This window comes from Oenanthe melanoleuca, chromosome 1A (assembly GCF_029582105.1).
Source record: "Oenanthe melanoleuca isolate GR-GAL-2019-014 chromosome 1A, OMel1.0, whole genome shotgun sequence".
NCBI lineage: Eukaryota > Metazoa > Chordata > Aves > Passeriformes > Muscicapidae > Oenanthe > Oenanthe melanoleuca.
This window is the reverse complement of record NC_079334.1, coordinates 62,570,773-62,586,852: the sequence shown is the minus strand read 5'-3', so window position 1 is coordinate 62,586,852 and position 16,080 is coordinate 62,570,773. Positions and strand designations below refer to the sequence as shown.

Sequence of the window (16,080 nt, the reverse complement as noted above, 5' to 3'; positions counted from 1 at the left end):
GTTAAATACTTGTTTTGGTCTCCCTTACTCTAATTGTACTACTTAGGTGAAAGATTGCAGTGGACATATCCTTAATCAGAGCTGAAATTTCTGGGCGTGGTCAGGATATTTTGGACATCTTTTTTTTTCTGATTTCTGGAATTCGTTCCATTCTGGAAGAACATAATATATTTTAAATAGCTTTTGATTTTTCAATTTCAAAAGACAATTCATTTTAAAATTGGTTTGGTTATGAGTGAAACCAGCTGTGTTCAATTAATTATGGAAAAACAATCATTTGAAGAAAAAATACAATATTTTGGTTTTCCACAGTAGACTTTGGCATCGCTTTCAAAATTAATTAAAGATTTAAAAACCCAAACAATTCTTCTAGAAAAATCAAACCAAACCACTGAAAAACACACGAACAAAGACAAAAAGCAATGAACAAAGATAAAACACCCCACAAACCTTGTTTGTTTCTGATTGGCCTGCAATCAACTTTTTGAGTCTTATTTTCCTATTATGCCAATAAATAAAAAGTGATCAGTTTTTTCACAAACCTTTCTGCAATTGTGATTTTTATCAGAGGTACATGGAAGTTATGATATCTGAATAAAAAACTGAAGTTTTCTTCAGCCTCCTGTTAGGCATTGTAGATGCTGGGTTAAGCCTTGCTCTCATCCACAACATTTCTTCTGATTTCATTTTACTCCCGAATGTGCAGGGCTCAGAGCAGTGTGATTACTCTCAAGGATCACAGTCAGGGTACTTGGGAGGTGTGACAGGACCCCCTCTGCTTTGAGGTGAATTGCTCAAATCTTTGAATGTGATGGGAACAATAAAGAGACTAGAAGAGGTTTATACTCAGGTTTTACATAAATGGGTACAAAAACTATAAAGTGTTATAAATAGAGAAACTAAAATAGTGATATGAGGAAACAGCAAAGGAAAAAAAATTAAAATTCCCTTTCTTAAAAGGTTTTTGTGCTGGTATGGTGTGGAAAGCCTCTGCTTTGTTATTTTCCTTTTCTGTCATGCTGTGTTTTGAAACTAAATTGCTTCATCAGGCAATACCAAACAATCTGCATCCATGGACATCCAATGGAAAATAGTGAAAGGTTTGCAAGACAAAGCCAAATAAAGTACAAGAATGTAAGGAGCATTCAGTGGGGATGGAAGTCCAGAGCTCTGCATGTTTTGGTTGCTGGCTTTTTTTGTGTGAAAATCCCCCATGCAAGTGGCTTTCAAGCCAGCTAAGTATTCATAGCAGGTGTTCAGACACAGACACTGGGTCATTTTCTCAATAGTGCTATCAAAATGAATGAAAACCCCAGCACAGTGAGATCCTCACCTGCTATAAATTAACTTCACTAGTGTCAATTTCGATTCTGGGGCTGCAATTCATCTGACACAATGCCTTAATTTTTAGTGCAAACTCTGTGATCTGAGCAAGCTGTGCTTGCCTTTATTTGGAGAGTTTCATCCCTGCCTGAAGTGTCTGACTGAGATAAGCCAGGGGGATTATGTCCATTCCTTCCTCTGAGTACAAAGGGAGAGGGAGTGACAATCTCAGATGTAGCTATTTACTTAGTCTTTGTAAACAATGAGTGTTAGATGAGGTGCATTTGACCCTGATTGTGGCTTCCCATAAAAGTTGAGAAAAAGCTCTCACTGGCCTGGGCATTTTTAAGAGCTCCATAAGGACAAGCCATCAGAATTATGGTCAGATATTCTGACCTTTTGTCACACTGTGACCATCCTCTTAGTCCACAAAAGAGCACATCAAAGCCAAATGGATGTAGCTGCCCAACCTGAGGTGCTTTAAGAGGTCTTGATTTGGAAAGGAAGACTCCCAGCCTGTCAAAACTTGACCCTGGGCCCTGCATCAGGGTGAGAAACAAGCCTGAAACATCAGGCATGCCAGAAGTGTGGAAGAAGCTGAATGCAGAGCTCTGCAGGTAGGGTGGGCTGATCTCTGCCTGTTCTGGGGAAAGTCACAGGGATTCCTGTTCTGGACAGCTCCATGATGCAGAGGTTTAATTGGCTGCCTCTGTCATGGAAGTGTTGACATCAAGTGGTCTTTGCTGGTGGACATGTGGATGTTTAGAAAATATAAGCATTCATTTATGAGTAGGAATTCTAAGAACCCACATCTTTAATTTTTACATTCCAGATAACAGCTACTTCCTTTGCCAGTTCAGCCCTGAAGGACTTGCAGCTTTCCAGAAATGTGTGAAAACATCTGCAAGTGCAGGAGAATTGGGCTCCAGAGAACATGTACATCTCACACTATGTATCCATAGTGTCTGACTTTCAAGCCTCTCTGTGTTGCCTTTGAAGTCAATGAGAATTTTGCTATTGACCTCAGCTGGAATGAGATCAATGGGAACAAGCCCTTAGGTAAATATGCTCAGGCACATTAATCAAAGGTGTGTTTGTTTCCTTAATGACTTTTTGGACCTGGCAGAAGACAGGATTTCAGGTTGTTTCAACAGAGTGAGGGCAGCTTTAAGAGTGCAGTTTCAAAAGCCAGACTTTTGAGGTACTTTGCAGTTGTCTAGGTAGGTGGTATGTGTGTCTTGAGCATTTGGTTTGAATGCAAAAGTCACCCCAGAAATGTGTGCAAATGTCTCCTGCATTTCTCTTTTTTGACTTTCTGGTCTCTGTGGTGCTCCAATTACCTTTCACAGCACTGTTAATGCAGACAAGCTGAACCAGCTTTGTTTTGGCTGGAGATATTAAACAGTCCTACATAATTTTTTGACAGATTTTCTTCCAACCTAATCTAAGTTCTCTTTGTTTTTATATGCTACCAATCTATTGTGTGCATGACAGCATTTAGTTGTGCCAAAGGACTGAACCAGAAGTCAAAAGTTTTTTGTAGATATCTCATTAAGATGAAATTAGACATTTTCACTTTTGAAAATTACCCTATACTTCAATAACAGAAAAATAAATTTAGATTCTTTAATAATGTGGGGGTGGGGGTTTTAAGAAGGGGGAATTTCTATGTGACCTTGAAAAAGCATTAATCATAAGCACATATATTGTTATATGGATTTATCACACAGGCACAAACCAACACACAAATACCTGTGTATACACACTCCAGACTTTTTATCCTTTTCATCTAACCTCCTCACTAGAAAAATGTAATGACCTTGAGTAAGAAACAAAAATGAAACCATGCTGAAAAACTTTTATCTTTTTATTATTGGCGCCTTTCCATTAATACTGCTGTTTTGTGCTGAGAAAACCAATCTGTTACACGTAAGGTAACTGTAATATACAACATAGAAATGCAGTCTAAGTTAATTACAACAAGGAGCTACAAAAAAAATTCGTAGGAAAGAAGTCACCTAACATTGCAACTGTGCTTGCAACAATCACTCCCTTACTGCAGGACTATGCACATTGTGAACCATGGTTATTTACATGTCCCTTACAACCGTTAACAACAGAAGGGCTAAAATCAGTCTAAAAAGTTCCAGAACGTCACTATATACTGTACAATCCTCAAAAATAATTTATTACACTGTTTCTAAAAAAAGGTACTAATTTTGCTTGGATGTCTTTTGTTTTCTGGTGTTCTCTGGAGTGCACAACATGTGCAAAGTTTTTCCTAACAGTCTAAAAACTCAAGAACTGAACCACGAGCCACAATCACAGAGACGAGGTGGTGGAGTCCAGAACCTCCCTCCCGTTGCACACGGTTGGCACGTACATACTGGCAGATGCTGCAAGAGAGAGAGGGGAAAATCAGGACAGCACAAAGGGGCAGCACACAGGATTAGAATTTGTGTTGGTCTGGACCATCTCACCCATTTAACCAAGGTGCCATTGCAACTCAGACCTCAGGCTGAAGCATCCTCTGAAGAAACCTGATTTCACTTTGCTGCCCACTGGGAGCATGGAGGGTGATGACACTTCTCCAAGAAGCCTCAAAAAAAAATACAATATTTTTTTTTTTAATGATTCTGTGCCACTGGATCTTTGCATGTGCATGTGAATTAATACAGCTACATTGGTGTTGAAATATCTCCATAGGAAAAAAGTGAACCTTTGGATTTTTTGTGTTTTATTGGCAAGAGATGCTAAGGTCTGATCCTTTGAGCTTTCACATAATTGGAGCAGACATTCATGAAGAAAATATGTATAGTTTTAAATCCAGGAGATAATCTACAATATTAGAATCCTGTGTCAGTCACCTTTTAATTAATAAAAATAAGAATTCTAAGAACATATTGGGTGAAATGAAGAAAATTTTAATAACTGAATTTAAAAGCAAGATTATTTCACTCCTAATACCAGAATAATTTCTCCCTATAATATGCTTCACTTCTAGGAGCTCTGGATCAGGATTCAGTATTCATCCAGAGGTGAGGACCAGATTCTGATAGCCTTGTTTACATGATATAACATTTTATACATCAGTTTTTCATTGCTTTCATGGTATTAGGTGACAATTGAATCTGAGAATAACAATCTGTTTCCAAATGTATTTGTATTTTGAGCAGAGAATACATTACCCTATTCTGCTTAAGTCTTGTGGATTTTAATTTAAAAGCAAATTGTTTTGTCCATCTTTGTTAAAATTATCCTTTGGGCATCAGGGACGTGTTTTCAGATGCTCTGTGACATCTCTGTTTAGGGCACCACAAAGCTGCTTTTTGAAAGATACATTAGGTTAATGGCAACAGTGACCCAGAGAAATGTGATGCCTTCATCAGAGAAAACACATGGCAAGCAGTGACTAAGTAAACTCAGCCATCCAGTGTAAAAAGGAATTTATGCAGCTGACAAGGGCATGCTCAATCTTCCACATCTGGTGCTGGCTGCACTCTCAGTTGCACGCTGGTTCTGTAAAGATGCTCAGCATATTTTTTAGAAAAAATATTAATTCTTCAAATCAGCTAGTATTTTTCATTTTTCAGTTGAATGAATAAATATTTCATGGAAAGTAGAATTGCTTTAAAAAAAGAAATTTAGAGGCATCTATTGGAATAATCTACTATTCAGAGGGCAGGACACCTTCCTGAAACAGGAGGCCCAAGAATGAGCCCCTCTTCTGGATTAGGTGGATGGAATTTGATCTCTCACAACATGGATGTGTGTTGTGAGTCACAGGTGTGGAGCAACTGTTGTATGTAAAAGACCACAGGGCATCATGTCTGTAAAAATTAATTTGTATTTTGTATCCCGTTTTTAGCTGGGTGTAACACTATAACATTGTGGCTGCACAATGACCTAAGTTTTTTTTTCTTATTGTTGTTATTTTTATTTGTACTTTTTGTTGGAAAATAGAAAAATCAGTTCTGCTCAGGCAGATTTCTGATTCAAATCCCTGTTCTACTGCAGTATTGCTACAGGCAAAAGCATTTTGTTTCCATGAACATCAGCCACTTAACCAGAATTTTTTTAGCTTCAGGCTTTTTTTTTGAAGTCCAACACACTGACAAGCATGAATAGCTCAAATACTATGGTAACTGGGTCAGAAGGATATCAAACTTGGACAGAAATATGTGGTGGTAGGCGAGAAATGAGTGGCCTTGCCTTTTAAGTTTCCAGGCTTCCTGCACAGCATGTACCTCTTGCAGTGCTGGGATGCAGTTATTAACTCTGCTGGGTGGAGTGCAGTGCTCACACTGAGCATGCAGCTCTCCTGAGACAGAACAAAAGACCCTGCTGTTCATTACAGACCTCAGCAGTGTTAATCACTGGCCCTGCAGGGCTCTGAGCTACACTCTGTGTCTTATAGCAGCCACCAAGGGGTTTCCTGGAATACTGCTGGATATGCAAGACACACTTCACCTTCATTTTGTGCTGAGACCAAGGACAAAAGTGTGACATCAGCAGAAGTTGTGATTTGGCTCAAGTTCATGCTTTTGATCTTCCTGGCTGTTCCTCATTTTGCTTAGATAATCCAAGGAGAAGAACCAGAGGTACAATGCAAGTGCCCAGCACTGCCTTGGTGACCTTGCAGCTTTGCTACACAGCCCAGGACAGGCAGATCTGAATTCAGTGTGCCACTTAGAATCACAGAGCCATAGGATATCCTGCCTGGAAGGGACCCACAAGGATCAATTCCCAGCTGTGCACAGGGCAATCCCAAGAATGACACCATGTGCCTGAGAGCATTGTCTGCTCTACTCATGCTCACAGCTGGACAGCTGTGAGTTAATCTCAGTTATATCTGGGCTAGTTTGGAGCCAGGCCTGGGAAAATAAATGCAGAGGGAAAAAATTGCCAGTCTGGCTATAAACAGTAGGTTCAATTCTCCTCTGACCCCTGTGCAGCTCACCTGGAGGAGCTCAGCTCTGTGTGCAGCTCTCCACGTGGATGTAACTTGGATAAATGACACCTGGGCGTAAAAGCTCAGTCTGAATCATGAATGTGCTTATGAATTCAGGAAGGTGAGCTCTCTGTGAAGTGTCATGGGTGCTGAAGCCCATAAAAGAGGAAAACAGGGGAACATCCCAATGGGGGAGACACTGCTGGGGCAGCAGAACTTGTGCAGCACACTGCCAAATGGGAATTTTCAGAATCAAAACAATGTGTCTTATATACATATATAACCATGTGTTTATATATACATTCCAAAACATGTCATATACCCAAGCACACCCTTACACTGCATCTATTTGGCTTAAATCTATATTCTTTTTTTAGTCCAGATTTCAGCTATCAAAATGATTAAAGCTCCACACTAACACTTAGACTACCCAAAAATGAAATGAGTGTCACCTTTTCTCAGTGTTTGGCCAGTTTTCATGGTTCAGGAAGCCGTGTTAGAAACTGTCTGTGTGTCACTTGCTGTTCAAGAGCTGCTGTGCTCATGGCATTCATGATCAATGGGGTGAAGAGGTGGTGGCAGCCCTGAGGTCCAATGGAATTGGGAATCCATGCAGATAGGAAAAACCTCTAGAGCTCTGATAATGTAAAAGAGCTGGCTTTTCAAAGTTACTAGAATGCCCTAGAGCTAATTTTGATGAGTTTGATATTAAGGAGTTTCTGAATGATGAAAATGCCATCGAGACCAAAATAAAAACAAGCTGACAGCTCCAGGAGTGATGAGAGGAATATTTTAGACAAAGATTAGTATGAATTTGGATGGCAACCCTTTGGAGTTTTATAAATGACAAAACAGTTAAGAAAAATAATGGAAATTTATTTAAAATAATCTACAAATTAATGAAAGGGAGTAAGGAAAGATTTTTCATCTTGAAAATATTGTCACTGTGATAGACAGTGTTATTTTCCCAAACAATTGTCCTAGATGGAAACCATAGAGCTGTTTCCTTTGTGTGTGATGGATCTCTTAGCCCTACTTCCATGCCTTTCCATGGTCTAAACAGCCCATCAAGGTGAGCAGCCCTGATTCAATTAGGTGGAAGCAGTAAAAGTAAATAACTGTAACTGCAGCAAACTTTCTAAACAATGAAGTCCTAAGAGATTGTAAGTCTGGATTTTTATGCTTTTCTTAATGTACTCAAGCTGTTCACAAGCCTGAAAATGCAGATTTTAATGTGAAGATGTGCACTGAGGGTGTCTCTAAGTTGCATGCATGCTTAAACACACATATTTTCCAGCCATTAAAATAAAAGCATCAAATTCCAAAATCCAATCCAGAATCCAGTACAAAGTATTTATGAATCAAAATTATTTCTAAGTTCCTTCCACAACATGAGAGTATTAAAAAACTTGCAAAGACCACTTACACGAAATTGATAAGGCATGAAAAGAATCTCATGGAACTTACCACTTCACCAAGGGCCTACACTTCTAAGAGTTTTTGGGAATTGATTGGTCTTTTGGGAGTGTTCAGCACTTCAGGCACATAGTACCATCTCATTAAATTTTCCAGAATAGCAAGGAGTGTTTGCTCTCTGGTGTCAGGACTGGATGCAGTCCTGACTGATGACACTGGGGATCTCTAGTTAAGGGACTCTGGGTGTCCTTGCACAGTGTATTTTGGGATGGGAGAGTCAGGGATGGCTGGGTTCCCTTCACTTCCTAACCCTTGTTAATGTGATACATATCAGGGTGCCAAGTAACTTCCATGCTCTGTCTGAAATCTGAAGAGCCAAAGCATTTGAGACAATTTTGAAATTTAAGTAAATGACACTCAAAAACCTTAGGCTAGTGTGACCTTGCTGGAAAAGCCTTGCTCTATGTCCTCTCTTTCCTCTAATTCCCTTCCTCTTCATAGTTGTAGTGTACTTTTAAATTAGATTTCCAGGGTGGACATGCTGTCCAGAGAGCTCTGTGAATGGAGTGCTGTGTGCTCCCATCTTTGATGAGTAAAGTTAGTTAAACTAGATGAAAAAACCCAAACAAATATACAGGTGACTTTTTTTTTTTTTTTTTTTTTTTTTTTGGGTAATCCATAAAGCTCTCTGAGCAACTCATCCAGAAAAGGAGTGACAGCCTCAAAAACCAAAATCACAGCTGTGAACCTGCTTGTGATGAAGAGAGCGAAGATGAAGGAAAGAATGGTATCAGAGCAAATGAGTTGTCCTTGCAACAGAGCACTGATTGCTTCTCGGGGCTGTGGCACTGACAAAGGCTATTGATCATGCTCTGCATACAGATGCACTTTATGGCATCCCTTGGATGCATTTTCTCAGACTTGGAGCCTTTCCTTACAGTGCAGGTGATGAGGCATTGCTAGCACGCTGTGCTGTGGCCCAGATGCTGTCAGGATGCTCTGACACGAGTACTCCAAGGAATCTGCTCCTGTCTCACTGCCAGAGCCACTCTGAGACAGGGTGTGTACAGCCTGGAGGCAGTGCCTGCAAAACCTTCCTGCTGACTTCAGTGGGCTTCAGAGCTGACTCCCGTGAGAAGGGGGTGAGCTTTCCTCTCCAGACACAAAGGAAATGATGCTTTCACAGGGCTGCAGTTCAGCACAGCTTGTCTTTACCTGAACCCACCAAACCCCACAGAGGTGGCAGCCTTGTTACTTACACTGGGAGTAAGTGGTGCCAGTCCCACTGACACTGAACCTGTTGAGGTGGAGCCTGTGAGTGACCACGTTCTTCTGGGGCTGGAACAAGATGATGTGCACTTTGGGTGCAAACAAGCAGCCCAGCACAACAAAGCCACTGAGACTCACAGAGATGCACATGGTGGTGGTCTGCACCTAGGAGAGAGTGGGCACAAAGCACTGTGTTTCAGTATGGAAAGCTCTGACATGCAAAATATTAGAAATATTACTGCATAACAGCACGAGCCACAGTCCTGGGGGTTTGCACTGGTGCAGGCTGGTGTAACCTCTGCTGCATCCTTATCATCCCAGTATCAAGGGAGTGAGGTGCTGGTGGTGCCCTGTGTCTCTGCATTTAAGGGAGAGATTGATTCTCCCTCATTTTAGTACAGAAAGGATAGATCTGCTCTCTTTCTCTCCCATCCTTGATCTCTAACCCTCTGTAATGCTTGTCATGCAACACCTGAGCAATGTTGGCTGCAGTGGGAGCCAGCTCACACACAGTGTACATTCTATTTTACATCAGGTGTCTCATGCGTCTGAAAACCAGTTTAGTCTCTAGCTCAGTCCTAATCAGAGAACTTGAATAAGCCCTTGCTGAAATAGAGGTGTGATTTGGAGTAAAAATAATATCTGGTGACTGCATTCAGACTGGGTCTGAATGGTGTCCTGATTTTGAGGCATCATTTTTTGGGCTCAGAAATGAATTGTTTGTAAGGCTGCAGGATTTTAGAATAGTTGCCTTGGGGCATTTGTTAGCATAGCTTTGCTGGCACTGTCTGTCTTTCATCCTTTTTATTCAATAGCATAACTAGGTGCCAGTTTACTGCCTCATTTTCAGTTTATAGTCTTTTCTTCCAAGCAGATTTCTTAATTAAGATGTTAAATTAAACTGCTTTAAACTCTATTGCTTAATTTGAATGATTATACATCTATGGCTCATTTTTCCTTAGTTATACTCCTGCAGTTCTTTGAGATTAGCCTTCTTCCATGGGAATGCTTCTCATATCTCCTTGCCAGAAATAATTAGTGCAAATTGGAAAATAGAGTAAGGAATGGACATTGTTGCTTTACATATATACTGAGCACAACTGGTGTTTTATCATCAATAAGGATAATTAATGTGACCATTTAATAGTCACTCTTTGCACAATGTGGATGTTGCAAGCACAATGAAATGTGCTCAGCTTTCACTGGATGAGTGACCATGGAAGATCCAACAGAGCCTGCCTGAGAAAGGAACACCTTAGCTTCACATTCTCCTTCACCTCTCTGCATTTTGTCCACAGACCTTTGCTGTCAGGTCAGGTGAATATTGAACTGGGTGCTGTATGGGTAAGACAAGACAGGAGTTTTCTTATAAAACAAGAGTAAATGAAGCTATTTTTGTTTTCATTAGTTTCAAGTGTGTTTTTCACTATCAAAGCCCTCTTCCCCCACCCTGCTTTTCCTAGGATTTGTGCTGCCTGGAGCAGCTCAGCTGTGCTGGCATAATTACACACTCAATCAATTAAATGATTTGGGTTAAAAATAGCTCCATCCCACAGGGTTCCTTTTAATCCAGGTCACTCCAGTGGCTCAGTGTGTAACCCAGCCTCACAAACTGGACTGGTGTGCTGGCAGAGTGGAGGAAATCCCACCAGACCATGCGTTATCTAAGGCATATGGAGAACAGGGAGGTTATTTGGGACAGCCAGCACTGCATCACCAAGGGCTACAGATGTAATTTATCTGGAATTCTGTAGAGTCTTTGATAGGTGCCCCCCAGCATCATTCTCTCTAAACTGGAGAGATATGGATTTGAGGGGTGGGCTGTTAGATGAATAAGAAATAGTTTGGATGGTCACATCCAGGGAACAATGACTCAGAGTCCTGATGGGCATCAGTGACAATTGTCACGTCAAATGACACTTCCATACTTGGACCAGTGTTATAAAATATCATCATAAATTACATAGATGAAGGGATCAAGTGTATCCTCAGCAAATTTGCAGCTAACTCCAGGCTGAGGCTGCTTCTGAGGCTGTTTATTGTTGATGCTACCAGACTACATTAGGATGGCACAAGTTGATTCAGAGTCAACATGTGACACTGCTTGGAAATTAAATATGGGCTTTTCAAAGGAACCCCAGAAGTGTAGACTTGTTATGAAAGTATCAAAAATATGTCAGAAGCATTTTCTGCTGATTTTATAGTCCTTGAGTTGGTTTATTTGGAACCTTGTAATATAAATTCAATGCCTAGAATTGGTTTTGAAAACTCTACTCAGGAGATAAGGCTGTAAAATTCTGCTTGAACAATCAAGTCATGCTCCTTTTTGCCATTACTGTCTGTACTGCCCACTCATGTGACTGTCTGCACTGATATTTCCCTCCTAATGTGTCTGTCTTCCTGATTGCTTTGGGTGTCCAGAGCTGCTCCCCAGTGCCTTCCTTAAACTTTTCCTTCATTAGCTTCAATCCATTACTTGCTATTCTAACTTCTCCTGAGACTGAATAATCCCTTCCTCTCGTTTTGTTGCCTTGAAATTATTTATAGTCTGTGATCACGTCTCCCTGGGTTTACTCTTGTCTAGACTAAATATATTTAGTTCTTTTACTGTCACTCTGCATGTCTCACTGCGTCATTTGTTACTTATCCTTGTTTTCTAGGGGTTTTCTGTACATTTCCTGAGCTGAGTAAAACAGTACTAAATACATTGTACCAGGGTGGCCACACCAAAAGTATATTAAGTGACATTATTAGCTCCACAGTTTTATAAGCTATTTCATGTACACACTATTGGCAGTAAAACTCCCCTTAGGTAATCTACCTTTCTTCTGGGCAGAAAGTTGAACTAATTCTCTGCAAATTGCTGCAAGGGCCACCTCCCCCAGTCACTTCTCACATCATAATAACTGTGAGATTTCCAGTGGAGCAGACCTAAATCTTTCTTCTGAGACAATTTCCTTCTGTTCAAAAATATGATTTTATTGAACTTGAAGCTTTGCAACACTGACAATTTAAACAGTTTAATGCTTCTAAAGTTTACTGGTGAAGGGTGACCAATATTTGCTGCCCAGTGAGGTGTGTGTTTTAAAAGTGAAGAAAGAATAAAAAGTTCTGTATTTAAGTAGAAGTTTGTTGAATTTTTTTTAAAAACCCTGTTTCATAGGAAATTTTGAAATTATATCCTTATATTTTTTTATTTGGAAGGAAATACCATGTTTTAATCGCAGATTATTTTTCAGAAGTAGACTGGTTAGTACAGATTTTATTTTAAGCTAAATTTCTGCCAAATAACTCATTATAACTAATTTTAGGTCATGATCTACTGGGTTTTTCTGTTAGGACTGTGACTTCAGATAGTGATGAACCCAAATGAATGCTTAATCCATATGTTATGCCTCTATTGCAATCAGAATAACAGTATGAATCCCTTATAGCTCTGACTGCACATGCTCTTTTTGAAATGAAACTACCTTTCTTAGAAGTAAGCCAAAGTCTGGTGACATTCAAAGAGAATTTGTTTACAAGGGAACCAGGGAACAAAACAAGTGAAAAAAAAGCCTTTAGTGAATGCTGACATGGTCCTCTAAAGTATTGCATGTAATTTATGGAAACAGAAGTCCAAAGACTTACTCTGTAGTCACTGGATGTCACATAAAATATGGGGAGAAAGGCCAGCCAAATGATGCAGGTCGTGTACATTGTGAAACCGATAAACTTGGCTTCGTTGAAGTTCTCTGGACATTTCCTGGTTTTGAAGGCATACACAGTGCATAAAACCACGAGGATGACATCATATGTTAAGGACATTAACATACTGGAGTCCTTGACGTTGCACTTCAGGATGACAGTCTCTCTCTTCTCGGGCAGCGTGTATCGCCTGGTGCCCGGCGCCTCCAGGATGAGCCACACGGACACCACCACCACCTGCACCAGGATGAGACTCAGGCAGATGAACACCTGAGAGCTGGGGCTGATGAACTTGGGCCTCTGAGCACCGTTCTTGACGCCATCAAATATCCTGGCGATGCAGTTCGTTTTGGTCAGGAGGGCAGAGTAGCAGACGGCGAAGGAGCTGCCCAGCCCCAAACGGCGCAGGGTGCAGATGGCTGGAGAAGGCTTGGCTATGAAGAAGAAAGTCATGCTGTAGGACAGGAAGACCCCAAAGAGCAATATGTAGCACAGTTCACGGCCAGAGGCTTTGACCAGGGGCGTGTTGTTGTGCTTGATGAACACTCCAATGACCATGAAAGTACAAATGAAGCCCAGGCATGCGATGGTAACAGGACCTATTGCCCAAGCATCTTCCCACTTGATGTAGTCTTCTGGTAGGTCATAGCAGCCAGTCAGGTCAGCTGTGGGCCATTTCCCAGGCCCGCAGTCTGCACAAGTGAATTCATCAGCCAGGTACTCATAGGTTTCACAGGGAATGCAAATCCAACAGCAGACATCTCCTGGTTGCATATTCTTCATCTCATTAGGAGCACAGGGGTCGCTGCACTGGGAGACAGGGACAGAGCTCCTGGACCAGTGGATAGAGTCTACCTCCAGTGACAGAGTTTCTGCCCACTGACCAACCTTCACATAGGAGTATCTGTCTCCAGTGAACTGGAAATTGAACACGTTGTATCGTCCTATCCCATCTCCATAGGCGTCAAATTTGACCATACTGTCTGCATCATTGGGAGGGTTGAAAGGAGCTGTGGAGAGAGAAAAAAAGAAATAGAGAAATGTTTTTCCCAAAGCTACATATGATGTTTTTTCATCCCTTTAGAAAGCACAAACACCTGACAGATCATAGAACACAATTCAGCTGTCGAAAGGTAACTCAAGAGATCTTTGTCTGTTTTGAACTTGGAAGAAGAGCTCAGATAATGGAACTCTATTTCACTTTACATTCATACATTTGAAATGACCAATGTCCTTACTTTATTTTGTCTTGGATACAAATCAGTTCTCTATTTCTCTCAGAATACATCACTCCTGTCTCTCACATTTTTTCTTGAAAGAAAGAGAGCTGCTTCTGACTCTCAGCATTTTTTTTGGTGAAACTTGGCTACCATGATATAAATTAGACAGTCAGGTCATTAAATGTCAGTTTTGATGCCAACAGTCTGGAATGCAGTCGAATAGAGGATTCACTTTTAGGCTGATGGAGAAGTAACTGTGAAGCTCTCAACAATTTCTTACTACATCTTTCTCTCTTCTCCCCCTGCTGGAGGAAGTTTTGAATCCCTTTTATTTTGCTTCAGTTTTACCAGTTTCTGAAATTTCTTGTATGGACATGTTCAGCAACATGTGCAGCACATGTTGCTTTGGTTGGGGAACAGATGAAAAACCACAAGCTGGATCTGGGACTTCTGTGAAAACAATATTGTAGCTCTTCTAACTGGTAAGTTTTGTTTTTCCTCCAGCTGAGGCCAGGGAATGAAGAAATATTAAAAATCTGTGAGGAAATTGCATTTACCATGTGATTTATTGGTCATTTGCTGTAGCATCAAAGGTAAACAGCTTTACAGGCAGGAAGCAAAAGGATTTTTTTTTACCATTGATGAACAGTAAAGATGATTTTATTTCCCAGTGTCTTTGGCCATAGAATTGGTTCCACTGTCATTGCTGTAATAAATCTCTTTCCCTACCTCTGTGCCCATGCTGTGCTTGAGCTTGAGCAATATTGTATAAGGGTGTAACACCCTCCTCCACTTCAGTCTCCAGATACTTTGGATTTCCTGTGGTAGATTTATTTAGCTTCTTTAAAACACCGAGGCCAACTTCTTTCACCTTTATTCCTGCAGAGCATTACCTTATTTTGCAGTACTCTGGCTAAAGTCAGTAAAAGGGACACTGGGTTTTGGTACAGAAGCCCCACCTGGAGGGTTGAAATTGTGATTTGCACCTCCTCAGGTGCTGCACTTGGAGTGCATTTCTTTCCCAACTTTCTGCTTGTTGTAGGGCAAAGACAGAATAGAATTTACAGACACCTACACTCTCTTCTGAGTCGAGACTCTGCTTGTTCTCATCCCTGCCCTCTCCTGTTCCCTCCCACCTCAGCTGTGTCAGCCACAGTGGTGGGCAGCCTTGGTTTGGAGGATAACAGAACCATGGAATTACAGAATAATTCAGGTAGGAAGGGCCCTCTGATCCAGCTCCGCTGCTCAAGCAGAGCACATGGCACAGGATTAATCCAGACAGCTCTGGAATATCTCCAGGGAGGCTCCACAGCCTCTCAGGCCACCTGTTCCAGTGCTCAGTCACTGCATATAAAAGAAGTTCTTTCTCATGTTCACAGGTTTCACTTTCTGTGTTTGCCTCTGTGTTACTGCCATTGAGAAGAGCCTGGCTCCCTTCAGTTACACATACACTGATGAGCTCCCTCTCATCTGTGTCTTCTAAAGGCTGAACAAGACAAACTCCATCAGCCTTTCCCCAAAAGACAGATGATGCAGTCCCCTTATCACCTTTGTACCCCTCTGCTGGACTTGCCCCAGAAGCTCCATGTCTTTCTTGAGCTGTACAAATTAGGATAATAGGGGTAACTCAGGAACCTGTAAGAAGTTCATTTTTTTTTTTCACCATTGGAGTCATAGCTGAAAAACTCTGTAGTCCAACAAGACCTCTCTGAAAGCACAAAAATTAAGAGCACCATAATCCTCCCTCAAATGGCCAGTCCTGCTGGTAATGACATGCTCTAAATTAAACAGGTAGATAAATTCAAAATATAGGTCAACAAGAAGAATATTAAGCAGCTTTCCTCCTCTCCCTCCTCCTCCTCATGCACAGGCGTGCAAGCTCATCCAGGAGCAGCATTAAAGCAAAATCATAATGCAGCACTTAACAGCTCCTCAATAATGTGCTGTCATTGCCAGTGTCTTATTTCATTATTCATAACACTTCTATAGATTGCAGAAGCTGTTAACACAGCAGCCCAGCTTTAAGAGCCAGTTTATTCACTCAGTGTTACTCAGGCCAGCTCCTGGGAGCCTGTGACTGGTGCTGGCCCCAGTGGAGCTGCAGGTCAGGAAGGCAAACTGCAAACTGCTTCTTTGACATACCCTGAAGGTCACAAGTGCCCCAGTGCAAGTTACCTGAGGGTCTGAAACACCAGCACTTTTCAGGAAAGAATT

The 16,080-nt window shown here is 41.2% G+C and overlaps 1 protein-coding gene across 4 annotated transcripts in view; it reads right to left on the bottom strand.

Annotated features, from left to right (window-relative positions):
- Positions 1–2,915: 2,915 nt before the first annotated feature.
- Positions 2,916–16,080, bottom strand: part of GRM3 (glutamate metabotropic receptor 3) — a 101,573-nt gene continuing 88,408 nt past the window's right edge. For 2 of the 4 annotated variants that reach the window (XM_056482086.1, XM_056482088.1), the window contains exons 5-7: positions 12,590–13,656; positions 8,950–9,124; positions 3,171–3,719 (exon numbers count right to left, since the gene is read on the bottom strand). In XM_056482086.1, coding sequence (XP_056338061.1) covers positions 3,646–3,719; positions 8,950–9,124; positions 12,590–13,656 — 1,316 coding nt within the window. In that variant the 3' untranslated portion in view covers positions 3,171–3,645. Of the gene's footprint in view, positions 3,720–8,949; positions 9,125–12,589; positions 13,657–16,080 lie in introns of all 4 variants that reach the window. The other 2 variants (XM_056482089.1, XM_056482087.1) reach the window with 2 other exon arrangements.